Source organism: Balaenoptera acutorostrata, chromosome 14 (genome assembly GCF_949987535.1).
Source record: "Balaenoptera acutorostrata chromosome 14, mBalAcu1.1, whole genome shotgun sequence".
Classification (NCBI taxonomy): domain Eukaryota; kingdom Metazoa; phylum Chordata; class Mammalia; order Artiodactyla; family Balaenopteridae; genus Balaenoptera; species Balaenoptera acutorostrata.
This window is the reverse complement of record NC_080077.1, coordinates 39,193,118-39,219,996: the sequence shown is the minus strand read 5'-3', so window position 1 is coordinate 39,219,996 and position 26,879 is coordinate 39,193,118. Positions and strand designations below refer to the sequence as shown.

General features: G+C 35.4%; 1 protein-coding gene across 13 annotated transcripts in view; it reads right to left on the bottom strand.

Annotated features, from left to right (window-relative positions):
- TRDN (triadin) overlaps positions 1-26,879 on the bottom strand; it is a 367,278-nt gene that overhangs the window by 306,651 nt on the left and 33,748 nt on the right. For all 13 annotated transcript variants that reach the window (XR_009005184.1, XM_057527820.1, XM_057527823.1 and 10 more), the window contains exon 2: positions 4,589-4,798. Coding sequence is in view for 12 of the 13 variants with exons in the window: in XM_057527820.1 (XP_057383803.1) it covers positions 4,589-4,798 (210 nt within the window). In the remaining variant the exon portion in view is untranslated. The remainder of the gene's footprint in view (positions 1-4,588; positions 4,799-26,879) is intronic.

Below are 26,879 nucleotides of genomic sequence, written 5' to 3'. Positions count from 1 at the left end.
TCTCACCACTATTATTCAACATAGTTTTGGAAGCTTTAGCCACAGCAATCAGAGAAGAAAAAGAAATAAAAGGAATCCAAATCGGAAAAGAAGTAAAGATGGTACTGTTTGCAGATGACATGATACTTATACATAGTGAATCCTAAAGAATACTACTAGAGCTAATCAATGAATTTGGTAAAGTAGCAGGATACAAAATTAATGCACAGAAATCTCTTGCATTCTTATACGCTAATGATGGAAAATCTGAAAGAGAAATTAAGGAAACACTCCCATTTACCATTGCAACAAAAAGAATAAAATACCTAGGAATAAACCTACCTAAGGAGACAAAAGACCTGTATGCAGAAAACTATAAGACAGTGATGAAAGAAATTAAAGATGATACCAACAGATGGAGAGATATACCATGTTCTTGGATTGGAAGAATCAACATTGTGAAAATGACTCTACTACCCAAAGCAATCTACAGATTCAATGCAATCGCTATCAAACTACCAATGGCATTTTTCACAGAACTAGAACAAAAAAATTCACAATTTGTATGGAAACACAAAAGACTCCAAATAGCCAAAGCAATCTTGACAAAGAAAAACGGAGCTGGAGGAACCAGGCTCCCAGATTTCAGACTATACTATAAAGCTACAGTAATCAAGACAGTATGGTACTGGCACCAAAACAGAAATATAGATCAACGGAACAGAATAGAAAGCCCAGAGATTAACCCACGCACATATGGTCACCTTATCTTTGATAAAGGAAGCAAGAATATACAATGGAGAAAAGACAGCCTCTTCAATAAGTGGTGCTGGGAAAACTGGACAGCTACATGTAAAAGAATGAAATTAGAACACTCTCTAACACCATACACAAAAATATACTCACAATGGATTAAAGACCTAAATGTAAGGCCAGACACTATAAAAGTCTTAGAGGAAAACATAGGTAAAACACTCTATGAAAAAAAAAAAAAAACACTCTATGACATAAATCACAGCAGATCCTTTTTGCCCCACCTCCTAGAGAAATGGAAATAAAAACCAAAATAAACAAATGGGACCTAATGAAACTTAAAAGCTTTTGCACAGCAAAACAAACAAACAATAAATGCTGGAGAGGGTGTGGAGAAAAAGGAACCCTCTTGCACTGTTGGTGGGAATGTAAATTGATACAGCCACTATGGAGAACAGTATGGAGGTTCCTTAAAAAACTAAAAATAGAACTACCATATGACCCAGCAATCCCACTACTGGGCATATACCCTGAGAAAACCATAATTCAAGAAGAGTCATGTATCACAATGTTCATTGCAACACTATTTACAATAGCCAGGACATGGAAGCAACCTAAGTGTCCATCAACAGGTGAATGGATAAAGAAGATGTGGCACATATATACAATGGAATACTACTCAGCCATAAAAAGAAACGAAATTGAGTTATTTGTAGTGAGGTGGATGGACCTAGAGTCTGTCATACAGAGTGAAGTAAGTCGGAAAGAGGAAAACAAATACCGTATGCTAACACATATATATGGTATTTAAAAAAAAAAAAAAGGTCCTGAAGAACCTAGGGGCAGGACAGGAATAAAGACGCAGACGTAGAGAATGGACTTGAAGACACGGGGAGGGGGAAGGGTAAGCTGGGATGAAGTGAGAGAGTGGCATTGACATATATACACTACCAAATGTAAAATAGCTAGTGGGAAGAAGCTGCATAGCATAGGGAGATCAGCTCGGTGCTTTATGACCACTTAGAAAGGTGGGATAGGGAGGGTGGGAGGGAGATGAAAGAGGGAGGAGATATGGGGATATATGTATATGTATGGCTGATTCACTTTGTTATAAAGCAGAAACTAATACTCCATTGTAAAGCAATTACAGTCCAATAAAGATGTTTAAAAAATTAACAAATAAATAAAATTTTAAAAATAAAAAAATAAAATGTATACAGTACTTGTGATAAACCAGGTTCTGTTCTAAACACTCCAAATATATTCATTTGTATAATTCTCTTAATCTTATTACATAGGTACTATGGTATAGATGATGAAACTGAAGCAAAGAGAGACTAAGTGACTTTTCTGATATCACAACGGCTAGAAAGTTGCAAGATCTCGATTTAATAGCAAGGAAATGCAGCACCAGAGGTCACATTCTTAACTACTTTCTTACACTTTCTGCTATACTGGATCAGGGAATGAGGGAAGGACGGCATGAGCAGAGGCAGGGAGGAGTGAGAGTGTATGTTTTCCTAGGGAAAGAAAACAGGTGAGAGCAATAGGAAGTATGGCTGGAAAACAGGGTGCATGAGCGGAATTACAAGATGAAAATAAAGGGCTAAGCCAAGGACTTGAATTTCATGCCAAGGAATTTGTACTTGGCAGAAATACTCAATGAAATTTACGTTTTATGAAGATACCTTGGGGGCAATGTTAAAGGGGAGAGACCTGGATGAGGCAGACAAGAAGAAACTGCATTAGCCCCCTCAAAAGAGAATCAAGGTGTGAAGTGTAGTAATGGAGACTGTGGTAATAAGAGGAGGGAGCAAATTTATGAGGCATAAGAGGGTTGGCTGGCATACAGTGTGGTAACTGACCAGGTGCCCAGCAGATTTAACAGATGACTTGCAGGTTTCTTTTTGCACGGAATGGATAGATGGTTAGGTCATTAACAAATACATAGAACTGGAGGAGGAGTCTTCACAAAGAAGATGTACTTAGCAAACATTTCTCGAAAGAAGAAATGAAGTAGTAATAATACAGAGGTTATTTTTCCCCTATCAGATGAAATGCCAGGAACATAGGCATTATCCATAGTACCTAATTACAATGGTCCAAGGAAGCTCTACTGTGGACTGTGTGCCTTACATTTAAGTAGTTTAATCTGAAAATTTAATTATAGGTAGCTGCTCATTTTATCAAATAATTAAGAACAAATTCAACAGTAATTTATTCAGTATACTTATTAAAGTATTAACTTTACAAATATTAGATTTACACACAATTCTTAAAATACATCTACTGTAAAAGTTGAAGAACTACATTATATGACCATATCTGGTTCTAAAATTTGAATGAATGAAATTCTAAAAAAGAACAGATGAAAAATATCAGTCAATATAGGCTCAAGGGAAATGAAATTTCCTAGAGTAATGTAACCAACTGTTTTTCACTTAAAATTCTAGGTCATATTTTATATTATAGGCATTTCAACCGTATATTCTTTTAAGAGTCTGCATTACACAGTATACCAAAACTATTGCCTACTTAAAGCAGAGGTTTATGGCTCTGGATAAATAGCCCTTTTGCTTTGGTTGACATCATGAGACTTAGCTCTACCTGTTAGATGATGCTCACTTTAACCCAGCTACCAACGGTACAGGGGGCAGAGTCATCTCAGTCACACCTCCATATCAATAAACCCAAACTATACAGTTTTTTGACTTTATGTTATTCATACTTGCATTTCTTTTAACATAGCCATTTCCTGGCATATGTAGTAGATACTTGATAATAATTGTTGAATAAGTAAAATACCATAATGAGAAGTAGAGGATCTCTCAGTATATAGAATGCAACTTACAGTATTTATAGTTTCTGGGTTCTACCGATTCCACTCTTACTGAAGAAAGAACAGGTAGGTTGGAGGGTGCACAGTGCAAATATGAACGAGCACATTAAGAGGCTAATAAAATGTTTTTGCTTATGATACAAAGGCATAAGCGTAAACTCATTCATCTATTCATTTATACTTATTGAGCACCTGACCGATTCCTTCCCTGAAGGAACTCACATGCTCAATAGAGCATGTCAGATGTGGAAATAGACAAATATAATTTTAAAAAAACAGAAAGACCTTGAACAAAGAGATGAACAATATACTCAGAGATTGGATAGGCCATAATGAAAATCTAAATTTCCTCACTTGTGATATTCCTATTTCACTCCAAATCTATAAGAACACATGGCTGGCCGTAGTATCGCATTACAAGTAATTCCTGGAAATTCCTTTTAACATTCTTTATTTTTAGGAAATCAAAATAGGACGTTTTAATGGGAGGAGCAAAGAGAATGTCTGGGAAGGAAACTTGGAGCCAGATAGTGGGGGACTTAAAAATACAGGATTTTCCATTTGTCCAGAAGTGTTTTATTTGGGTTTGGTTTGGTTTTATATAGCCGAGTGTAAAATCTACAAATTATCCTTTATTAATGATTGATAACGTCCCTCTTCCCAAACCAAATATCCACCAAGCTTTGGAATTGCTTTCCTCATGAAACTATAACATTGAGCTTTTGTTCAGCTCTTCAAATCAGGTTGCATTTGAAGTCTATGAGAACAACAGGCAAAGATTAGAAGGAAAGGTGAAGATGGGAACTAGCCCTTAGCGGCCCTCAAGCATGTTTGTGGGATGCTTTGCTTATGTGCAGGGTGAAGAGAAACAAAGCCAGAGCTGGAGAGAACTCTGTTTCTTTCCATTTAAAAGCCAAACTTCTGCGGTACAGCAGACACTAACACAACATTGCAAAGTAGTTACACTCCAATAAAAATTAATTAAAAAAAAGAAAAGCCAAACTTCATGGATCTTACCTGAAAAGTTTCTGTAATCCACTAAGTCAAACATAACAATGGCCACAGCTGACCACGTGATGATCAGAGCAATGACCAGAAGCCAGGCTGCTGGGGAACTGAATGTCGTCACTATATCTTCTGTGACTGTCCTCTTCACCACTTTCCCAGGGGATTTGGGCACAGATCCATTCTTGCTGTCTACCACAGTTGTGGTCGTAGATGTATTTCCTAATTGAACATTGGAAAAGGAGAATTACAATTTGCAATTTCACGTCAAATATTGATGACAAAAACTCCTTCCCCACAAAACACAGAATGTATAAGTAAATATAGCTCTTTTATAGCATCTTCTATGGCAGAATACGCCTCTTTAGTGGTAGAGCCAACCTCCCTGCCCGCTACCACATTTCACTTTCTCAGCATTTACCCTCCACCCTGATACCCATAGGCCCTCATAATCAGCATTCCTCGTCTCCCAAGTTCCATAAGTACTGCCATCCAGGCCACAAACTATGTCATAATCTTCAATCATTTTTGCATCTCCCTTACCGCCTCATATACCCAATACCATCAAGGGCAATGGCTTTTTTGGTCAGGTTGCTTTTTAACACCTTTTTCTTTTATTTAGCTTCATATGTCAGGTCTAAATGCAAGCAAAAATATCCCCTCTGGGAGAGAAACAAAATCAGTGATAAAATAGTTCAAATGGATGACATTTCTTTTGGATATTCTGGTTTAACAGCATAATTGACCCTCTATTAAAGCCATTAATTTTTATTTGTGAAAGGGGCATAGAAGATTTAAGAGATTAATGTTGGAAAATCTTATTATATCCAGAAACTTTTTATTCCTGCTTACAAAAGTCTACACTTTCAGTTCATGACTGAAAATTCAAAAAATATTAAAAAATTGCAAAATAAATAGATAATTATTTGGGTTTTTTATTAAACAATAGATTTACCATAGATAATTATTTGTATTCTCACCACGTAAAAACAACTGTTGACATATTGTTCTATTTATACCTACTTTTCTGTACATGCAAGTAAATACAGAAATATGTTTTATTTGTTTCTGACAAGTCATCAACACACTCTCTGTTAGTTTTTTTTACTAGGCAATATATAATAAACATGATTTCTTGCTGTACATATTCCATAAAATACCACTTAAGTGGCTGCATGGCATGTCATTCCGTGGCTATGCATAATTTAGTCGAACAGCTTTCTACCCAGGGACATGGCAGAAGTTTTCTCAGCACATATTAATGATTTTTGTATAAGGAGAATTTCCTAAATATAGAATTTCTGGGCAAATAATATAATCGCTTTTATATCTTTTGAGAATATATGTATATATTTGAAAATTAGTTTATTTTTGGAAATTGTGTATGCCAGCAGTCTCTGTTTCCTTATCCTTGACAACCCTGGGTATTACCGGTATTCAAAATATGTGCAATCACACAGGAGGAAAATTCTACTTCATTTGCAATTCTTTGATTGCTAGAGATAAGCTCTTTTATATGTTTATTTTTCATTTATATTTCTTACCCTGTGAAGTTTTTTGTTCATTTTTCTATAAACCTCCTTCTGGTGGTTTATAAAATTGTGTACAGATATACATAATGTATATGTATATATTTTGTATATGTATATTTGCATATACATATATGCATGTCTACGTGTAAATGTACTTACGTGTATGCATGTGTGTATACATGTATGTTTATAAATAAACACACACATATAGGATAGTACCACTTTATCTAACCTTATTTTGCACCTTTTTCCTTCAACTGTTTACTTTTTCTTTTTATATTTTTATGTATAGAGTAAACATTTAAAAATTTTGTAACTCATTTTTCTTCTGTAAAGTTGCTGTCTTTGCATGACTAGAAAGCACCCCCTCAATGGAGAGCAGGCATATATGACTATATTGACAAGCCTTGACTCACAGAAAGTTATCTCTAGAGGAAACTTAGAGATTATTTGGAACAAATATATCATGTTTCACTTAAGAACAATTGAAGACCAACCAGAAATTACACAGATGTGGAGTAAATAACTGAGTACTAAAGAGAAAAAATACCCCTAACAATCCAAATATTTTTGCCAAAATTACAGCTTAACAATATATTTCATATATTTTAAATATGAGCGACTTTGTCTATAACAATTAAAGAATTACATATCAGGGAAGAGAAAATTTTGATTAATCACATTCTAATATACGTAAGTAAATACTTTCAATTTTATCTCTAAATTACATTCCCAAATATTTTTTAAAAAGCAAATTTTCAAACTTCTTTGACATTAAAAATAAAAAAAAAATTTTTCCACTCCCAACCGGAAACGTCTTTGACATTTTTTACAAAATGAATTTCACCTAAATGGAGTTACTCTTAGAATAATCTTCGCCATTATCATCATCACTATCATCGTTACTTTGGCCACTACTTCTACAGGTAGGACTACAACCGCTACTATCATTATAAGAAAGGGCTAGAAGTGCAAGATTAACCTTAGAAACAAAGGCTAAGGGACTAACTCCTTGATAAATGCAGACATTTATTTCCACTTAATAAGCATATACATTAGGCTAAGACATTTTCAGGGAACCAAAAAAAGAATGCTATGACTTCCTCAATGTCTTTCCTAATCAATTTATTTCTTGTAATACAGGAAAACAGGGACCCATACTGTAATTTATTCATATTAATGGATCCTGTTTTGCCCCATTAACAAAATTAAGAGAGATGATTGATAACAAATAAACTTATTTTGTTATTATTCAAATGTTATCAGTGTAACTGAATTCTTTAAAGTACAAAAATAAAGTTTGAACCCTCAAACAGATGTGTGCACTGGGTACTTAAAGTATAAATTCAGTTCATAAGACAATTTTTAGTTGTTGACAGAAGAAATGAAAATACCACATGCAAAATTAAGTACTCTAGTTAATAAAGTTTTCCTCTTTTGTTTCTTTGCCCATAAAATGGTACTTTCCTCCCCTATATAGAAATAAAATAAATGACATAAAATTCTAGACTGACTAGGGAAAAGAAAATCAAATACATTCTAGTGTATATATTAGTAGGTATTAATAATAACCAAACATAACTAATACAACTATTTTTAGATGACAATGGTAAATCTAGGCATATATTTTTAAGAGTAAAAAGCTGATGAGAAACATCAGTGGTAAAATCATTTAATTAAAATTTTAAAACAACTTTAGGTATAAATTAATAATAGTAACAATGAATCTCCTTTCTTCTCTGAAAATCTATGTGAATACATATCCCAAGCTCAAGAATTCAATTTAGTTGAAATGATACCAAGATGGAAAAATAACTTTAAAAAACAGATTTCACAGTTTGTACCTGAGGTGGTGCTCAAAGAAGGAAAAATTAGAAAGAACTCATATCATATCCTCTCACTGAATTTGGTGCCAAATTCCCATCACTTCTAATGGCAGTTCTGAAAATGCATGAATGATAGAAATACTTTGAAATGCAATTTAAGACTCAAGTGGGGCTACAAGTGAATCAAATGATTCGCAGGAGAGTAAATGAATTATAAGTGTTTAGGAGAGGCCCACCTGAAAGCTGATATGTTGCTAAACTCCAGTTTTTTAACTTCTGGAAGGCTTCCTACTATCACCATATAGAGCACATGGGAAGAATTGCTTTTGCTCTTTAGATTTACTTCAGTGAACTGTGTGTAAGAGAGTACTTCTGCAGACAATAACATACACACCTGCTTGGTGTCTTGAAACTGAACAAATAAACTTACTGAGATTTGATACAAATTAGTTGAATCCTGGTCCCATTTTTAAAAGACAGAAAAATTTCTATGGGATAAGAATTTCTATATTTTTTCCCTTTTTTATCAGAAAAATGAGAGACTATATAAATTCAGGAAGTAATGCAAGTTCAGAGTTAAAATCTGACTTTTAATTTTTTAAAGAACTGATTTTAATATAAATTCCAAATTTTATTTCACCATACAGTCCTGCCAAAACAATTATGGTACAATATTTTAAACAAATAAAAATGACAAAGTTAACACTAAACAATTTTTTAATCTTTTCTATTGTTTTTTTCATCCTCACATCCTCACAAATTCCACTTAAGAATTAATCAAGATTCCAAGGTGATGAAAACATTCTGAGTATCCAACAGCAAAACCATAAGCAATTTGAAAGTAATCTGAAGGTTATCCTGCTTAAGGAAAATTATGTGTTGCCTTTGTTATGGAAATACACTAGGTTGTAACTTTCAATTTCCATTCAGATTTACTTATAGAAGCCACACAGTGCCAAGAAGAATAAAATTGAGGGGAAATAAATTGCCTTCTCTGACAGCTGGTCAAGATATATGCAAAGAACAGAGTGTGTAATCTGAGATTGTTTAATGTTTGAGAAGCACTTTGGAGATGAAAACAGCTAGTTATTGATATGTTGGAAAAAATGAGAGGTAAATATTACTGAGAAATTTGATATGGGTGATGTTTCTTGAAAGTTGGTGTCTCACAATAGGAGCAGAGCAGCGAGGATATGTGACAGCACTTTCCATGCCTACTTTTCCATTCCATTCGTTTTGATTTCATACAAATTATTTTGATTGCCAGGTAGCCAGAATCAGCTTCAAAAGAAGTGGGGATCTGCACTGCTATATTTAACATGGATAACCAACAAGGACCTACTGTATAGCACAGGGAACTCTGCTTAATGTTATGTGGCAGCCTGGATGAGAGGGGAGTTTGGGGGAGAATGGATACCTGCATATATATGGTTGAGTCGCTTTGCTGTGCAGCTGAAACTATCACAACATTGTTAATCAGCTATACTCCAATATAAAATAAAAAGTTAAAAACAAATAAAGAGACACAGTTCAAAACAAAACAAACAAAAACAAAAAAACAAACAAAAAAGAAGTGGGGATCTGGCTGAAGGGCCAAGAGACTCTGCTCCATAAAGTGAAATTAGGGCTTCTTATGTAGTAGCTCCAAAAACCACAGCCAGGTTATGCATTGGAGAATAAATCATAAGTCTCCTGAAAGAATTCACTTAACCTCATCATGCCTTATTAATCAGACGAGGAAAGTGCCATGCCCACTTGCCCATTATTATTCCTATGGGAATAATACAATACAGTCTCTTCTAGGATGTTCAAGGAAGACACTTATATTCTAGAATGGTATAAATAAAATATTGCATATTCATTTCATAAAAGCATTAATTTGAATTTCACATTTAACTGTGCGATGTGGTTTGTGGAATACTCTAACACTAAATTTTTTCTTCAAAAATTAGAGAGCAAAGGAGAGCAGGGCAGTATATGCTATCAATGAAAAAAAAAAGTTATTTCAAAATTATAATAAGAATGTAATTCCCAGTCACAAGAATGACCTTTGCTATATTTTTAAGTGTTCCAGAAAACATGCATATAAGTAAGAATTTTGGAGAAACTCTACTGAAAAGATCGATCTTTAAGCAAATAAAGTTGAAAAGTGAAGAATCCATCTTTTAACTTGCATATTTTATTAATCCTAGTGTTTGAAGAATGTCTGTGTATCGATAGCAAAAACAAACTTATAGTTACCAAAGGGGAAACGTGGCAGGGAGGGATAAATCAGAAGCTTGGGATGAACACACACACACTACTATATTTAAGATAGATAGTGAGAAGATAGCACAGCTGTTACAATAGCTGTTTGCTTAGATTACCTACACCATTTTTATCAGATAAATTATAGGTAGCAAGTTATAAGAGTATCAGTGAGGAATGAAATTTTCTTTATACAGTTTTTTAGCTCAGCCACTAAAATATTTTTATTTTGCAGGAAAGACATGAACCTATTGATATGATGCAATCCTTACTTGCAGTGAACTTAGCGGAATAAACAGATAATAGGATGCTTCTGCTACATTTTAGGATCACATACTCTTTTGCCATTGTTGTATTTCCCCTGACAGATGTGATGAATCCATGCTGGCAAAACAGTAGTTTACGGACTTAAAAAAATTAGCTTCATTTTGAGAATTTTTCAAGTGCTCTTTTCTTGTTGTACGAGAAAACCTAAACGACTAAACTATTGATTTTAGGAAGCCAACCTCTGTAAGAACAAATAAACTTTATGAAAATAAATGATAAAAAAAAAGAAAGATAACCAACAAGGATCTACTGTATAGCACAGGGAAATCTACTCAATATTATGTGATAACCTATATGAGACAAGAATCTAAAAAGATAATATATGTATATGTATAACTGAATCACTTTGCTGTACACCTGAAACTAACACAACATTGTAAATCAACTACACTACAATAAAAAAAAAAGAATGTCTATGTATCATATACATAGAAATCTGTGACAACTAAATTATGCTTTTCTAGTATAAACTGAATGAAAATAGATTTTGAGAGTCAAGTTAAATCATGACAATTCACAAAAACAATCTTTATCAAAATAATCCTAGACATTCTAATTGATATATATCTAATATTGGTAAACCATAAGAAGTAACCTAGAGAAATTTTTAGAAGAATCCAGATTCTAAGCACTTAAAAAAAAAGCTATTCACTCTCTTTCAAGGTAAAAATTGCTTTTGTCTTAAACCGGAAACGGACCCCCTGCCAATTTCAATGAAAGTCCTAAATTGCCATCTCTTTCCCCAGATTTGGGGTATGTGATTATTGTAATATTTCAGAGGATGATTTGGCCACCTAATCTACCTGCAAAGATGAAGAGATATACACCTATATTTTGCGTTATCTAGCACTCCTTGCTACCCACTCGCTCCCTCTACCCTTCCAGGAAGTGAATTTCTTTTTCCAGTAGTGGGATTAGAAAGTGAACACCCCCCTAACCCCCAGCCATAGGAATGGGTCTTTAAGACAAGCCTGACCATTTAGAACATTCCCTCTTGCCTAAGACTGTGAAGGGATGGGGCAATCAGAGTCCTCCTCATTTTTCATGGAACTATTGGAGTTATACTCTCTTTCTGCTGGGTTTACCAAGCTGGTGGGGTCTACCAGTAGCCCTCTAGCCCACCAGTTGAAGAATCTGCTGCAAGATAGAGAGAGGTAGAGTCCAGATACCACTGTGTGGGTTCAGGGAGCCAGCTGTGTTTAGAGTCAGATTTATCTCTGGACTTCCAGTTATATGAGAATATAAAAACTCCTTTAATTTGGTTGTGTTTGCATTACCAGCCATCAGAAGTTCTGACTGATGCTCTTGCTTCTGCTAGGAATGTAAATAATTATTTTCCTTCATCTCTGTCATGACGGGTGATCAGTCAGAAAGATCTAAATATGCAGATTCTTTTTTAAAAAAAAAATTATTTTCATTTTTGAAAGAAAATCTCAAATCTCACTCTTATTTTTTGAGTGGCTGTGTTGTCTTGGTCGTAAACGAAATGAGGTTTTTTGGGGTATTCAAGGTCAGATTCTAATATTGAAGTGCTCCTTATAGGAAGAGCTCGCTTATGTTCTGGTTGAGTGAGAGGCAGGATATCTCCCTCCCTGGGCAGTGGGCCCTCGCTGTGACCTGTTAGCCACTTCCCAGTACTCCTTACTGCCAAGTAATAGATGTCTCTTCTTGTATTAGTTCCGGTAAGCTTAGTTTTCCCCTACCTTTTGAACTTTTCATTTTCAACTTAGCAGTTACTCCCCATTCAGGATAATTGTTTTCCTACAAATAGTAAACTGCATTTAAAGGTGAAAAGCAATGATAAGTGCATAACTAGAATTCACTTTCTGAAACAAAATGTATTGAACTCTTAACACATTACAGGTAAAATACATTGGTTTTTACTAATCTAACTTGGGTAAGGATTTCTGATGAATTCCTTTTATTTCTTTTTAAAAAAAAATGGTCTTGGGGCTTTCCTGGTGGCGCAGTGGTTGACAATCTGCCTGCCAATGCAGGGGACACGGGTTCGAGCCCTGGTCTGGGAAGACCCCACATGCCGCAGAGCAACTAGGCCCGTGAGCCACAATTACTGAGCCTGCGCGTCTGGAGCCTGTGCTCCGCAACAAGAGAGGCCGCGATAGTGAGAGGCCTGAGCACCACGATGAAGAGTGGCCCCCGCCTGCCGCAACTAGAGAAAGCCCTCGCACAGAAACGAAGACCCAACACAGCCATAAATAAATAAATAAATAATAAAAAAATTAAAAAAAAAAATGGTCTTACTGAAACTCCACTTTTTTTTTTAACACCTTTATTGGAGTATAATTACTTTACAGTGGTGTGTTAGTTTCTGCTTTATAACAAAGTGAATCAGTTATACATATACGTATTTTCCCATATCTCTTCTCTCTTGCATCTCCCTCCCTCCCACCCTCCCTATCCCACCCCTCTAGGGGGTCACAAAGCACCGAGCTGATCTCCCTGTGCTATGCAGCTGCTTCCCACTATCTATTTTACGTTTGGTAGTATATATATGTCCATGCCACTCTCTCACTTTGTCACAGCGTACCCTTCCCCCTCCCTGTATCCTCAAGTCTATTCTCTAGTAGATCTGTGTCTTTATTCCCGTCTTGCCACTAGGTTCTTCATGACCTTTTTTTTCCCCCTTAGATTCCATATATATGTGTTAGCATACTGTGTTTGTTTTTCTCTTTCTGACTTACCTCACTCTGTATGACAGACTCTAACTCCATCCACCTCACTACAAATAACTACATTTCGTTTCTTTTTATGGCTGAGTAATATTCCATTGTATATATGTGCCACATCTTCTTTATCCTTTCATCTGATGATGGACACTTAGGTTGCTTCCATGTCCTGGCTATTGTAAATAAAGCTGCAATGAACATTTTGGTACATGACTCTTTTTGAATTATGGTTTTCTCAGGGTAAATGCCCAGTAGTGGGATTGCTGGGTCGTATGGTAGTTCTATTTTTAGTTTTTTAAGGAACCTCCATACTGTTCTCCATAGTGGCTGTATCAATTTACTTCCCACCAACAGTGCAAGAGGGTTCCCTTTTCTCCACACCCTCTCCAGCATTTATTGTTTCTAGATTTTTTCATGATGGCCATTCTGACCAGTGTGAGATGATATCTCATTGTAGTTTTGATTTGCATTTCTCTAATGATTAATGATGTTGAGCATTCTTTCATGTGTTTGTTGGCAATCTGTATATCTTCTTTGGAGAAATGTCTATTTAGGTCTTCTGCCCATTTTTGGATTGGGTTGTTTGTTTTTTTGTTATTGAGCTGCATGAGCTGCTTGTAAATTTTGGAGATTAATCCTTTGTCAGCTGCTTCATTTGCAAATATTTTCTCCCATTCTGAGGGTTGTCTTTTGGTCTTGTTTATGGTTTCCTTTGCTGTGCAAAAGCTTTTAAGTTTCATCAGGTCCCATTTGTTTATTTGTGTTTTTATTTCCATTTCTCTAGGAGCTGGGTCAAAAAGGATCTTGCTGTGATTTATGTCATAGAGTGTTCTGCCTATGTTTTCCTCTAAGAGTTTGATACTGTCTGGCCTTACATTTAGGTCTTTAATCCATTTTGAGTTTATTTTTGTGTATGCTGTTAGGGAGTGTTCTAATTTCATACTTTTACATGTACCTGTCCAGTTTTCCCAGCACCACTTATTGAAGAGGCTGTCTTTTCTCCATTGTATATTCTTGCCCCCTTTATCAAAGATAAGGTGACCACATGTGTGTGGGTTTATCTCTGTGTTTTCTGTCCTGTTCCATTGATCTATATTTCTGTTTTTGTGCCAGTGCCATACTGTCTTGATTACCGTAGCTTTGTAGTATAGTCTGAAGTCAGGGAGCCTGATTCCTCCAGCTCCATTTTTCGTTCTCAAGATTGCTTTGGCTATTTGGGGTCTTTTGTGTTTCCATACAAATTGTGAAATTTTTTGTTCTAGTTCTGTGAAAAATGCCAGTGGTAGTTTGATAGGGATTGCATTGAATCTGTAGATTGCTTTGGGTAGTAGAGTCATTTTCACAATGTTGATTCTTCCAATCCAAGAACATGGTATATCTCTCCATCTATTTGTATCATCTTTAATTTCTTTCATCAGTGTCTTATAATTTTCTGCATACAGGTCTTTTGTCTCCTTAGGTAGGTTTATTCCTAGGTATTTTATTCTTTTTGTTGCAATGGTAAATGGGAGTGTTTTCTTAATTTCACTTTCAGATTTTTCATCATTAGTATATAGGAATGCCAGAGATTTCTGTGCATTAATTTTGTATCCTGCTACTTTACCAAATTCATTGATTAGCTCTAGTAGTTTTCTGGTAGCATCTTTAGGATTCTCTATGTAGAGTATCATGTCATCTGCAAACAGTGACAGCTTTACTTCTTCTTTTCCGATTTGGATTCCTTTTATTTCTTTTTCTTCTCTGATTGCTGTGGCTAAAACTTCCAAAACTATGTTGAGTAATAGTGGTGAGAGTGGGCAACCTTGTCTTGTTCCTGATCTTAGTGGAAATGGTTTCAGTTTTTCACCATTGAGGACGATGTTGGCTGTGGGTTTGTCATATATGGCCTTTATTATGTTGAGGAAAGTTCCCTCTATGCCTACTTTCTGCAGGGCTTTTATCATAAATGGGTGTTGAATTTTGTCGAAAGCTTTCTCTGCATCTATTGAGATGATCATATGGTTTTTCTCCTTCAATTTGTTAATATGATGTATCACGTTGATTGATTTGCGTATATTGAAGAATCCTTGCATTCCTGGGATAAACCCCACTTGATCATGGTGTATGATCCTTTTAATGTGCTGTTGGATTCTGTTTGCTAGTATTTTGTTGAGGATTTTTGCATCTATATTCATCAGTGATACTGGCCTGTAGTTTTCTTTCCTTGTGACATCTTTGTCTGGTTTTGGTATCAGGGTGATGGTGGCCTCGTAGAATGAGTTGGGGAGTGTTCCTCCCTCTGCAATATTTTGGAAGAGTTTGAGAAGGATAGGTGTTAGCTCTTCTCTAAATGTTTGATAGAATTCGCCTGTGAAGCCATCTGGTCCTGGGCTTTTGTTTGTTGGAAGATTTTTAATCACAGTGAAACTCCACTTTTAAAAGCCAACTTTTCTTTCAAGAATTGCCTCAAATGCCTGACTTCTTTTGAAGTGAACACTACTGTTCTTACCTACGATTCTGTAACATTTTTTGATTAATACAATGATATGGGTGAAATTATCCCAACTCTTGTATAGTTTTTCTTTTGTTTTCAACAAAGCTCCAGGTTGGAAGCAAGTCATTTACCCTATCATAGAACTTAGCACAGCACTTTTATACACAGCGACACCCCAACAAACTCTTATTAAATGTGAAAAACTTCCTAAGTTTTGCTAAGGGAATCAGCTCAAGAAAGTGTCATGTTAAATAACATCTATTTCTACATATAGAAGGATGTGTGGTATGCAGTGATTTCTATCCAGAAAAATAAATACAAATGAAAATATATTTTTAAGACATGATAAAATGTTGAATTGAGATGTATGTTTACTGATAGAAGTAAAAGCATATCTGTTCAGAAATTTTGCCATTTGCAGCAACATGGATGGACTTGGAGGGCATTATGCTAAGTGAAATAAGTCAGACAGAGAAAGATAAATACTGTATGATATAACTTATATGTGGAATCTAAAAAATACAACAAACTAGTGAATATAGCATAAAAGAAGAAGACTTACAGATATAAAGAAGAAACTAGTGGTTATCAGTGGGAAGAAGGGGGAGAGGGGCAATGTAGGGATACGGGAGTGGAAGGCATAGACTATTGGGTGTAAGATAGGCTCAAGGTTGTTTTGTGCAACACAGGGAACATAGCCAATATTTTGTAATAACTATAAATGGAGTATAACCTTTAAAAATTGTATAAAAATTAAAAAATTAAAGTTAAAAAAACACATCTGTTCAGGTACATCTCATAAGAAGTGGGAAGTTTAGCTGGTCAACAAAATTAAGTCTTCCACAGAGGAAGAAAGACTAGTGGGGCACAGAAAAAGATGTGCAATCTCTTTGACTAAAAAAAGCATGTACTTACTAAATAATGTCAATAATTAAGCACAGATGTTCCTTTCTAATGAGGCAATTAAAACTAGCATCTCCAACATTATTAAGGTTGATAAATCTTCAAAAGGTGCAACATCTGGGAGAGGTTTCTACAACCAGATTAGGCAGAATAAATGTGCAGATGAATAAAAGTGCTGAGGATCAATTTACACATGTGATGGTGCATTTTCTTAGTCAGCTGGGGCTGCCGTCAAAAAATACCACAGACCACAGATGGAGTGTCTTAAACAACAGAAATTTATTTTCTCACAGTTTTGGAGGCTGGAAGTCTTAGATCAGGGTGCCAGCATGGTCAGATTCTAGTGAGGACTCTCTTCATGGCTTGCAGATGGCTGTCTTCTCACTGTGTCTTCCTACAGCACAGAGAGCACAGCAAGCTCTCTACTGTCTCATGGTATAAGGGAACTAATTCCGTAATGAGGGCTCTACCCCCATGACCTAACCTAAACCTAACTACCTCCCAAAGACCTCATCTCCAAATACCATCACACTGAGGAACAGGGCTTTGACATGTGAATTTGGGGGGGGGGGGGAGGGGACACAATTCACTCCATAGCGTGCATGTTTCTATTTAAAAATTACTCAAAAGAATATTAATATATTTAAGCGTAATAACCATAGTTATTTTAATAGAGCTATATCTTCCATACTAAATTAAAGGAAATCATGGTCATGGAGCCGTACTACCAGTACATGCCCAAGTAGCCCAAATCAAAATGTCAGTGTGTACTACACATAGTAGGATAGTTTAGGGATGGAAATTAATTAACAAGACCCATGATGTGCCCTTTTTATGACAATGATTTTGACATATTCAATCAGATTCATTTTAGGAAAATAATCCATCCTGACGTCATGAACCCAGAAAGTCTCATCCAAGAAGATAAATCATTTCAGGGCCTGATTTTCTGAGTTTGAAGTTTGGGGATGGAATTGACAGAAAATCTCCCAAATTCTGTGGATTCAGTTTTAGGCAAAGAAAAGTTAGACAATGGTTCCTAGCAAATACTATTTGAATAGGACAAACATAAGATCCATGAACTATATTCAGTTCTTTTGAGAAATTAACTTTCTAGTATTTTACATTTGGGTTGACACATTTTCTTCTTGCGCTAAATATACATAATTGAAATGCTTTACCTAGCCCCAGCAGTCTTCCTGCTAAATTGCCCCATTGTCATTGAATTACAAACCCAGTGAAATAGAAAAGGACTGAGTAATGACCTGCTATTTCAATTTGGAAAAAAATTCTAAATTCAGTGCTTCAAAATCATTAGCTTTCCATGATTTGTTGGCTCTAATGTGTTTTTTACTTTCTTTTCCTTACAGACATTTTCATGGAAATCAACTCTTCCTTGAAAGTTAATCATCTCCTGCTGCTTTTACCCCACAAGGAGTAGTAATCCTGTCATTGTGGTGTCACAGTAGCTTCTACTTTATTTCCATTAAGAGAGTGTGACAGTCCCCCCAACCCAAAAAGAGCACACTGCATATTCATACTCTTTTCATATAAATGTACTCGGTAATAATAATAAGGACTTCATGTATTGTTTCTGCTTAAAACTATAGTCATAAAAAATGATTGGTTTCTCATGTTGCATCAGCTACTTTCCAGAAATTTAAGGAAATGTAAGAACTAAGACCTAAATTTCTTTCAAGTTTACTTCTCTGGGTGAGTTTTTAGGCATTTGTTTCATGAATCAACCTGCTTTATTTTTCATATACTTAAATATAAATAAAATTAGACTTGTGTTTTCTAGTTATAAGGAAATTTGTATCCATTGGATGGAAAAGTAGTGATAATTCAATAATATTTTCATAATATTCAGTAATATTTTCATATGTACATGTATATGAACAAGGATATTTTAGAGTATATAACCATTAAGTAGGGATATAACTGATTTCATTGAGTACCCCAGCGGCTTTTAAAATAAATAAAACATAATGAAATACCTTTATTTTCATTAGTAGTATAAATTGACACTATCTATAGTCGCTCCAGAATTAATGCTATTGCCACAATTGGATTAAAAGCAGACACATAGATTTTTAAAAAAATTTTATTGCAGTATAGTTGATTTAAAATGTTAGTTTCTGCTGTACAGCAAAGTGAATCAGTTATATATATATATATATATCCACTCTTTTTTTAGATTCTTTTCCCATATAGGTCATTACAGAGTATTGAGAAGTGTTCCCTGTGCTATACAGTAGGTCCTTATTAGTTATCTATTTTATATATAGTAGTGTGTATATGTCAATCCCAATCTCCCAACTTATCCCTCCCCCCCTGCCCTTTCCCCCCTGGTAACCATAAGTCTGTTTTCTACATCTGTGACTCTATTTCTGTTTTGTAAATAAGTTCATTTGTACCATTTTTTAGATATAAGTGATATCATATGATATTTGTCTTTCTCTGTCTGACTTACTTCACTCAGTATGACAATCTCTAGGTCCATCCATGTTGCTGCAAATGACATTATTTTGTTCTTTTTTATAGCTGAGTAATATTCTATTATATATATGTGCCACATCTTCTTTATCCATTCCTCTGTCTAGAATTTTTAAATATCTAATAAAGTAAAATGTTTAAGAATTTTTGTGAGAAAAAATACATGTTTAGAATTGGACACCATTATAATAGGATATTACTATATTTTGTTTAACTTGAACCCAAATCTTCATTAAGCTATTTGAAAGGTTTAGACAGATCAGAATAATCTAGCCCAAACCCTCATCTTTCTGAACAGAGCCTGTATATCTCATGAAGAAAATACACATATTGCATGAAGAAAATGCAGCCTGAAAATTTAGAGAGAGAGAAGATTTGCTGTGTGGTTTTTTTTTTTTTTTTTTAATCATCTAATCTATAGGGGGAAAAAAGCAGCTTCCTGTGCTTTTCAAAAGACTTCCAAATGAGCTTGAAGCTCTTTCATGTATTTCTGAAAAGAACATTAAGGTATCCATGCCCATATTTCAAAAATGCAAGCAATTAGGTAAACACAAATAATACTTTATACAAATCTTTCTTCTAAGGAGCTCATAGGGTTTTTGAAACAGCTGATAAAGCTGCACACATGATATGAAAGGAAACTGAAACAGAGTAGTTAAAGAGAACCAGTTTTCTGAAGTCTACTCATTATTGGAGTTTTCAAAGTATTATGTATTGCTTAGTCTCTAACATTTTCATCCTCTGAATTGTTTGTCCAAATAGACCTAAAATTGATCTTAAATTGTATGTGAAGAAGATGCCACTCATTGGCAACTATGAAAGACTTTTTCTCTGGGAAATTAAAGTTCTGATACAAAACAATTTGAAAAAGAAAACAGATAAACAAAATGATGAATGGTTGCACTTTTTCCTTCTAGCCCCTTCACACCCATCAACATTTCAGTTTTTATTGAGCAGAAGAGCAGTCACTTTGTTGAGTATTCTGGAGATAAAATTATATCCTCAGCACCTCAAGGAGTAAGAAATAAATGGAAAATTAGGTCATTGTCCTCTAAGAACCTACTTGGTATTTACTGTCAGGTGGACTTGACTTTGGTTTTGGTGCTAACGACTCGGAGAGAGGAGCCACTTCCCTCAGAGTCAATCCAGGGTCAACTCTAGGTGTTGGAACTGTCAGTATTACATGAAACAGTGAAATTCCCTAACCTATCATTTGGAAAGCTTATCCGAATAGGATTTTACTATTGACAGACACATATTTCTGACCTTAGATCACCCAGGGCAGTTATTTCTGTGGAGTGAACATTTTTATAGGCTTTATTTGACTAAGCTTATTCAAGCATTACAGCTGCATTAGTATTACCAAGTCATAGAAAATTTGGTAAAATAAGCTTTATAAAATTGTGTTGCCCTATAGCATGTGTTTTTAGAAACTACTAAGCAGCTTTCTCTTGAGTAACATAGCTCTACAGTTATGCTCTACAAGATGCTTGCCATCCAATGTCTCCCTCCGTCGTAGAAGAGAAGAGAAGTGAGAAACAATTTAGGGATCATTTTTCTTGCATAAAAAAATCACTTTCCTCTTTAATTTTATAACAAAAAGGAAATGCATTAAATATTCAAATATGAATATTAAACCCTTTGACTCAGTATTAAAGGAGGTTCTTCAAAGATGGCATCAATTCTATTCTGCATCTTACTTCTGAGGAAATGTGCCTCCTAAAAAGACTCCACAGATTGTAAAAAGAATCAGATCATAAAAAAATTTGCTAAGGCAATTTTCAGGAGAAAATCATAATGGTTAATACCCTAGTCCTAAAACTGATCATTATTATGTTGCTTTAGGCATATATAGCATCTCTGCTCCAGGGAAATTAAAGATATTCTAGATCAAAATAAGTCTAGAATAATAAAGATAAAATTAAAGATACTCACACAAGCCAGATTTTCTGGATATATATATGTATGTGTGTGTATATATATATAAAATTTTATTTATATATAAGATTTCCTGTGGAAAACTCAGTCATTTCAGAAGCCACAGTGACTCATAAAGAGCACTTATGTTCCAAAGTTCCAAAGGTAACTGTGAAATTATTCAAGTGATGGCTTCTGGTAGTAATACTCTTGATTGTTTTTCTTCTGTTATAGAAATGTTAAATTAAAAAATATATGTATGTGTATGTATTTTGAAATTTGTATGCACAGCTAAACACACACACACACATACACACACACATACACACACAGACATGGTAGGTTAGGTAAGCATATGCCATCTACATATTTCAATGAAATGACAGACCATCAAAACCCAAAGTAATTGCAATTAGGTCAGATACTTAATTACTTGTCCAAATTATTCATTTTTCACTAACTTGAAATATTAGATCCTTTTAATCAGATATTTAACAGTTAAATAATTCTATCCTTTATGCCTTAATCCATAAACTATAATGTAAATAAAGACTACACATTTTATTTTTTGCCAAAAGAATCAACATGTATGAATGTTACGCTTTCAGAGAAAATTTTCTTATAGATTATAGGCTTTGTATGATTTAATTATAACATGTCATAAAAAACTTAATGATTGCTAAATTAAAATATTTACAGTAAAAATGTTTCTTCAAAGAATAACCCTTTCCTTCACCAATCCCAGAGAAAGAAAAAATTCGCTCCAATAATTAAAAAATGCTGGAAGCATAAATGCAATTAAGCAGAATAAAATCCTGGCTGTAATATTTGCTGATTGATCCTAAGAAAATTTACTCAACAAAATCTACCACCCTCAGTACTCACAATGTGGGGAATCCTTTCAGGTTAATAAACAGCTTAAAAGTCATACAGTGAAAGGTCAAAAAATAGATTTGAACTTTTTTTAGTATTATTTAGATAACATATCCTTAGTATTAAAAAAACAAGCTTTTCAATTTATCACTCAATCGTGAAGAATTCTCAGTTGCCAAATGATCAGATCACATTCTCTAACAAGAAGGCCTAAAAATTGCAAAACCCAAAACAAACAAACAAGTAAAAAAGTCTAGAATATGATCCCAGCCCAGAATATGCCTCTGTAATACAGAAAGTGTTAAGGTACACAGTCTGTGAGAACTATAATTCCTTATTCATAAAAATGACAATTTTTGAACCCATAGACTCCATAGTACTACCAAAATGTTTATAGCAAAATAGCAACATTTCCTGGTGTCCTACAAATTATTTCTCATGAAATTGAAAATAATCTATAAAGTTTGTCTTAATTATGTAAAGCAGAACATTTTAATGAAATCACTTATTAATTTATTCAATTGTTCATTTGTACTTCTCATAGACCTTATGAATAAAAGTCTTTTTTTAAACTCATTATTCTGGTGCCTCTTATGAAATAGTATTTTATTATTTTTCATATGGCCCTTTCTATAGTCACATAATCCTCAGATTCTATGACCTGTAAAGCAAGCCATTAGTGAATGGGACAAAATCAATTTGCCCTGCAATGGATCCTGATGAAAGACTGAATAGCTGCTAAGGAGACTTTCCATAAATAGATTTGCAAATCTAAATGAGAAATTAAAAAGCACTCAAGTATTCTTTTTGTCTATTTTTAAAGATGGCGTTTGTTCTTCTGAAAGGAGAGAGTAATCAGAAAAGGACTTGTCAGATTATTATCTTTTTAAAGACATAAAGAATATACCACAGGTCAATAGCAAAAGGTTGGGGATGGAGCATGAACTGGGTGCTGGAGCAGAGGTGACTGAGGGACCTCTTGAGTGTCACTTCACCTGCCTGCAAGGCAGTGGGTCTCTGCAAATGTAAATCAGGGACTGCCCTTCCCTTCCTACAATGAACAAGACCAGCTGAGAGTGAAAAAGTGATACTCTTCAAGGAAAACCGTAGTGCTCAGTAAGTGCCACGAAGGGAATGTGACCTATAGCGAAGTCCTAGGTGCAATAAAAGGGCTTTTATGCAGGTGACACAAAACCAACAGATCATATCACTGTCACCTCTACCTTTGAGGCTCTGTTATCTATCCTAACCCTAATAATGACAAAAAGCATGAGTACAAAGAATCGCACACACCAAGTCTCAGGCAACTCTGTCTCCCATCAGTCATCCCTTCCATTATATACTATGGCCAACCCAAAATTTCTGTGATTCCTGGGACACACTGTGTCTGTTCTTTCCTCTGTGAATGTGCATAGTCTGCAGCCTAAGACAGTAATGACTTTATCCAGTTGTCCACCTTTCCCCCTACTCCCTCTGCAGGACTCAATTTTATTGGAACACAACCACACCCATTTGTTTATGTGTTGTCTTTTGTCCATTCTATGATTTCCTGCTAAGGTAGCAGAGTGGAGTAGTTGTAACCTAGACCATTTGGCCCACCAAATCTAAAATATTTATTATCTGGCCCTTTATAGGAAAAGTTCGCCAATCCCTTCTCTTTGAGGAGAGTAACTGACAAAGTAAGAACTTAAAAATATATGTTAAGTGGTTTTAAGATCAGGAAGCAATTTAAGCTAGCATTTAAAAAATACTAATCAGGCATAGGGGAGGCATATGACATAGTGACATAAAAGTAGGGTGTAGATGGAACAGTACTGGCTCTGAATCCTGGCTTTGGTCTTTACTGGCAACTGTACTTTAGTGTTCACCTATAAAACCGAAATCATTAAAACTACCTCACAGGATTGTCATGAAGAATAGTTTTCAGCACAGTGTCAGGCACAATAGCTTACTCTTTTCCCTCTATAACTAACCTTCCTTACTTTAATGTATTGTTGATAATAGTGATAAATATGTTTCCATAAAAATATGGCTTCTTAAAATGTCTCTCGTAGGAGAAAAATTACTTCAGCTCCATCATTCTTTTAGCTCTGTACATGGCATTCTGAAGTACTGAGATTAAACCGCTTTTTCATGTATATGATAATTGGGGTTATATAACTGAGAATGTAAGCCCTGGAGGCTTACAGGTTCATTTCTTTGAAGAGACTTTGCATTGCAAAGTATACAACTGATGTTCAACTCATTCATAGCTACCATTATAATAAAGCCAAGAGATGTAAACAATTCAGAAAAGTATTTCTCCAATGAATGTTCAGAATGCATAATGGATAAAATCATGCATTTTCATTCATATGAAAAACCCATAATGTTTTTAATGCATTCACCACCAATTACAAAAAGCACAGTATTGCAGTTTTTGTTTATCTCTGCCATAATTTGGTGCTATTCTTTATTCTAAACAGGCATTAGGTCCCAGAGGATTTTTTCATAAGGTGGTTATTTGGAGCACAAATGTGTTTCCCCATTTTAATTAAAGAATATTATGAAGGTTGGTTATGGTCTCAGGATGCCAATCAAAACCTTTTTAATATTATGCAGCTGAATTGTTATACAAATAAAACCGTAGACATCCTCATGCTTTTTAATGTGTTTGTATATTATCTACATGAGGGATGGGAACAAGTCCTAGTCAGTTTAAGCCTCAGATCTTTCAGAAAGCCTTAGATATCAACTTCCAGGGTGACTTAAATGTCCCTCCTGGATGCTTTCAGACCACTCTCTTTGTACATTTATCGAAGACCTACCTATGTTATATTGCAGTTGCCTGTTAATGTTTCTGAGTCTCCAACTAGAATGTAAGCTCCTTGAAGCTTCTCATATTCATTTGTCTACTTCTAGTGCCCAGAGCAATGACCAGCCCTGGGTAAGTATTAGTGAACTGATGTGCCGACCTGAATATCAAATGCCTCACGGTGCCTTTTACGTAGGAGATGCTCCAAACTCGTGTGCTGTGTGCGAGAATGAACCCCTCTGTGCCCTTGTGTTCTCAGTCCCAGGCCGTTGTTCCAAGGGCACATTTTGCATCTGCTCCTTTATCACCAGATTATCACAGTGTCTGAAGCCTTGTTGCCACATCAAGAAACAATGCCTTCCCTTCCCCCTGAACCCACAGCGGGTCTGCAGGATGAACACAGATGAATCTCAGCCACTGCTTGCAGCTCTCCAGGAGGAGGGACCCCAGAACGGTGGAGTGTTTTACTGGAAAGGGCACCAGTGGCGGTGAGGAGTGGGGCAGGGAAGGGATTTAGGATCAGACAGAGGGCCAACAATGGGTCAACAATGGAGTGAATGGGTGGAGAGTCCTAGCAGTGGGGGCTAAGGAGAGGGCAAGGAGGCTTTGTTATGGGAAAATGAGGGAGGGGTGGAAACAAAGTTTGGGGGGACAGGAGGGTGGTAGCTGTTCTCAGCGCTTTTGCATCCTGAGTCTTGTTTACATATGGGGATGGGAAGAAAATTCAGAGTTTTGTGTAAAAAATATTAACAAGTCTCGTGGTGAAGAAGGTGGCTGAGGAAACAGAGCAACTACCATCATGTTCACAGATAAGTTCACAGATAAGTATTCACAGATAAGTATTGTTGGGAGGTGTTCATAAGTACAGAACTAACTCTAGTGCCCCTTTTTTGCTTTCTAAATATAAACTCTGGAGAGCAGAATTTTCAGTTCAGCACAATTGTGTCTACTGAATATTATTATATGCATTTATGGCTCTTTATAAATTTTTTAAAAGACTAAAATAATTTATTATTTGTACTGCACTTATCAGTTGAATAAACAAACACAACTGAAAAGTTCCAAATATGAAAATATTTTTTTAAAACCGTGCTACATCCACTTGATTCCTTACCCTTTCCTCACTCTCTTTGTTAACCATACTTGAAAAGTTTATTTGCATTAGTATACAAGGCTGGCTATGAAAGGCTATTTGAAGTATAGCATAATCAAATTTGAGATGATGAATATTAAATATTTGCATATAGAGTTTTAATAAAGATCTTAGTACTAAAATTATACATTTCCTGGATGTACAATGGAGACAGAATTTTCATTTTGTAAGTAACAAAATGCATTGCCATTGGTAATTCTGACTTCTAAGGGCCAAAACTGATCAGCTCTTTAAGAACAACATAATGCTTTGTTACACCATCGTTGACACTTCTGCTCACCCTTGCTGCATGCCTAGCCACAAGGATTTAAGAATAAAGTTGCAGCCCTTTCTGTACCTTCGAAAGCAGGTTTCATCATGACAGGGACTACGTTTCTTCAACATTAAATCAAGTGTAACAGAATCAAAGAATGGTGGTCTTGGCCAGGGCCCCAGCTACTCTAAATGACACATTTGTGCTAATCAATAGAAGTGTCCCTTCTAAGCATTCACAACTGCTACACCAGAGCTCAGGGCATACTGAATAGAGAACATGCTAGATTTATACTGTGAAAGGAAAATCAAAATGGAGTTGGTATTGGTAAGAGAGCACTTTAAAAAGGAGCCAGGAGGCCACTGAGGAAGTGTATGACTTATGCACTTCTCAGCCTGGATGGAATCTGAACTTTGTCCACTTATGGTCTTAAAGCAAGCATCCAGAACATCTGCCCAGTGTTCCAGATACTTATGGACACTTACCCTAAATCACTCATCACAATCTACCCCTTAAGGACAAATATGTCCTTTCTTGCATCAGAGTCAATCGTAATTCTTGTCAGACAACTTTCACAACCTTGTGGCTTTTGCCTTTATAAGCCCCTCACTCTTTCTTCCCCAGAACACTCTTGGTTTTACCTGATCTGTATTTCCCAAATTGCAATCCCTAAGACTATCAAATAACTCTTTTCTTATTTGCAGCCTTATGCGTTCCTTGGTTGATAACACCCTTTCTTGCTTCTTCGACCTGGTATTCTTCTGCAGGGCATAACTTGTGGCAGTCCCAGTCTTGGTCAATATGGACAGGGGAATTGTAGGT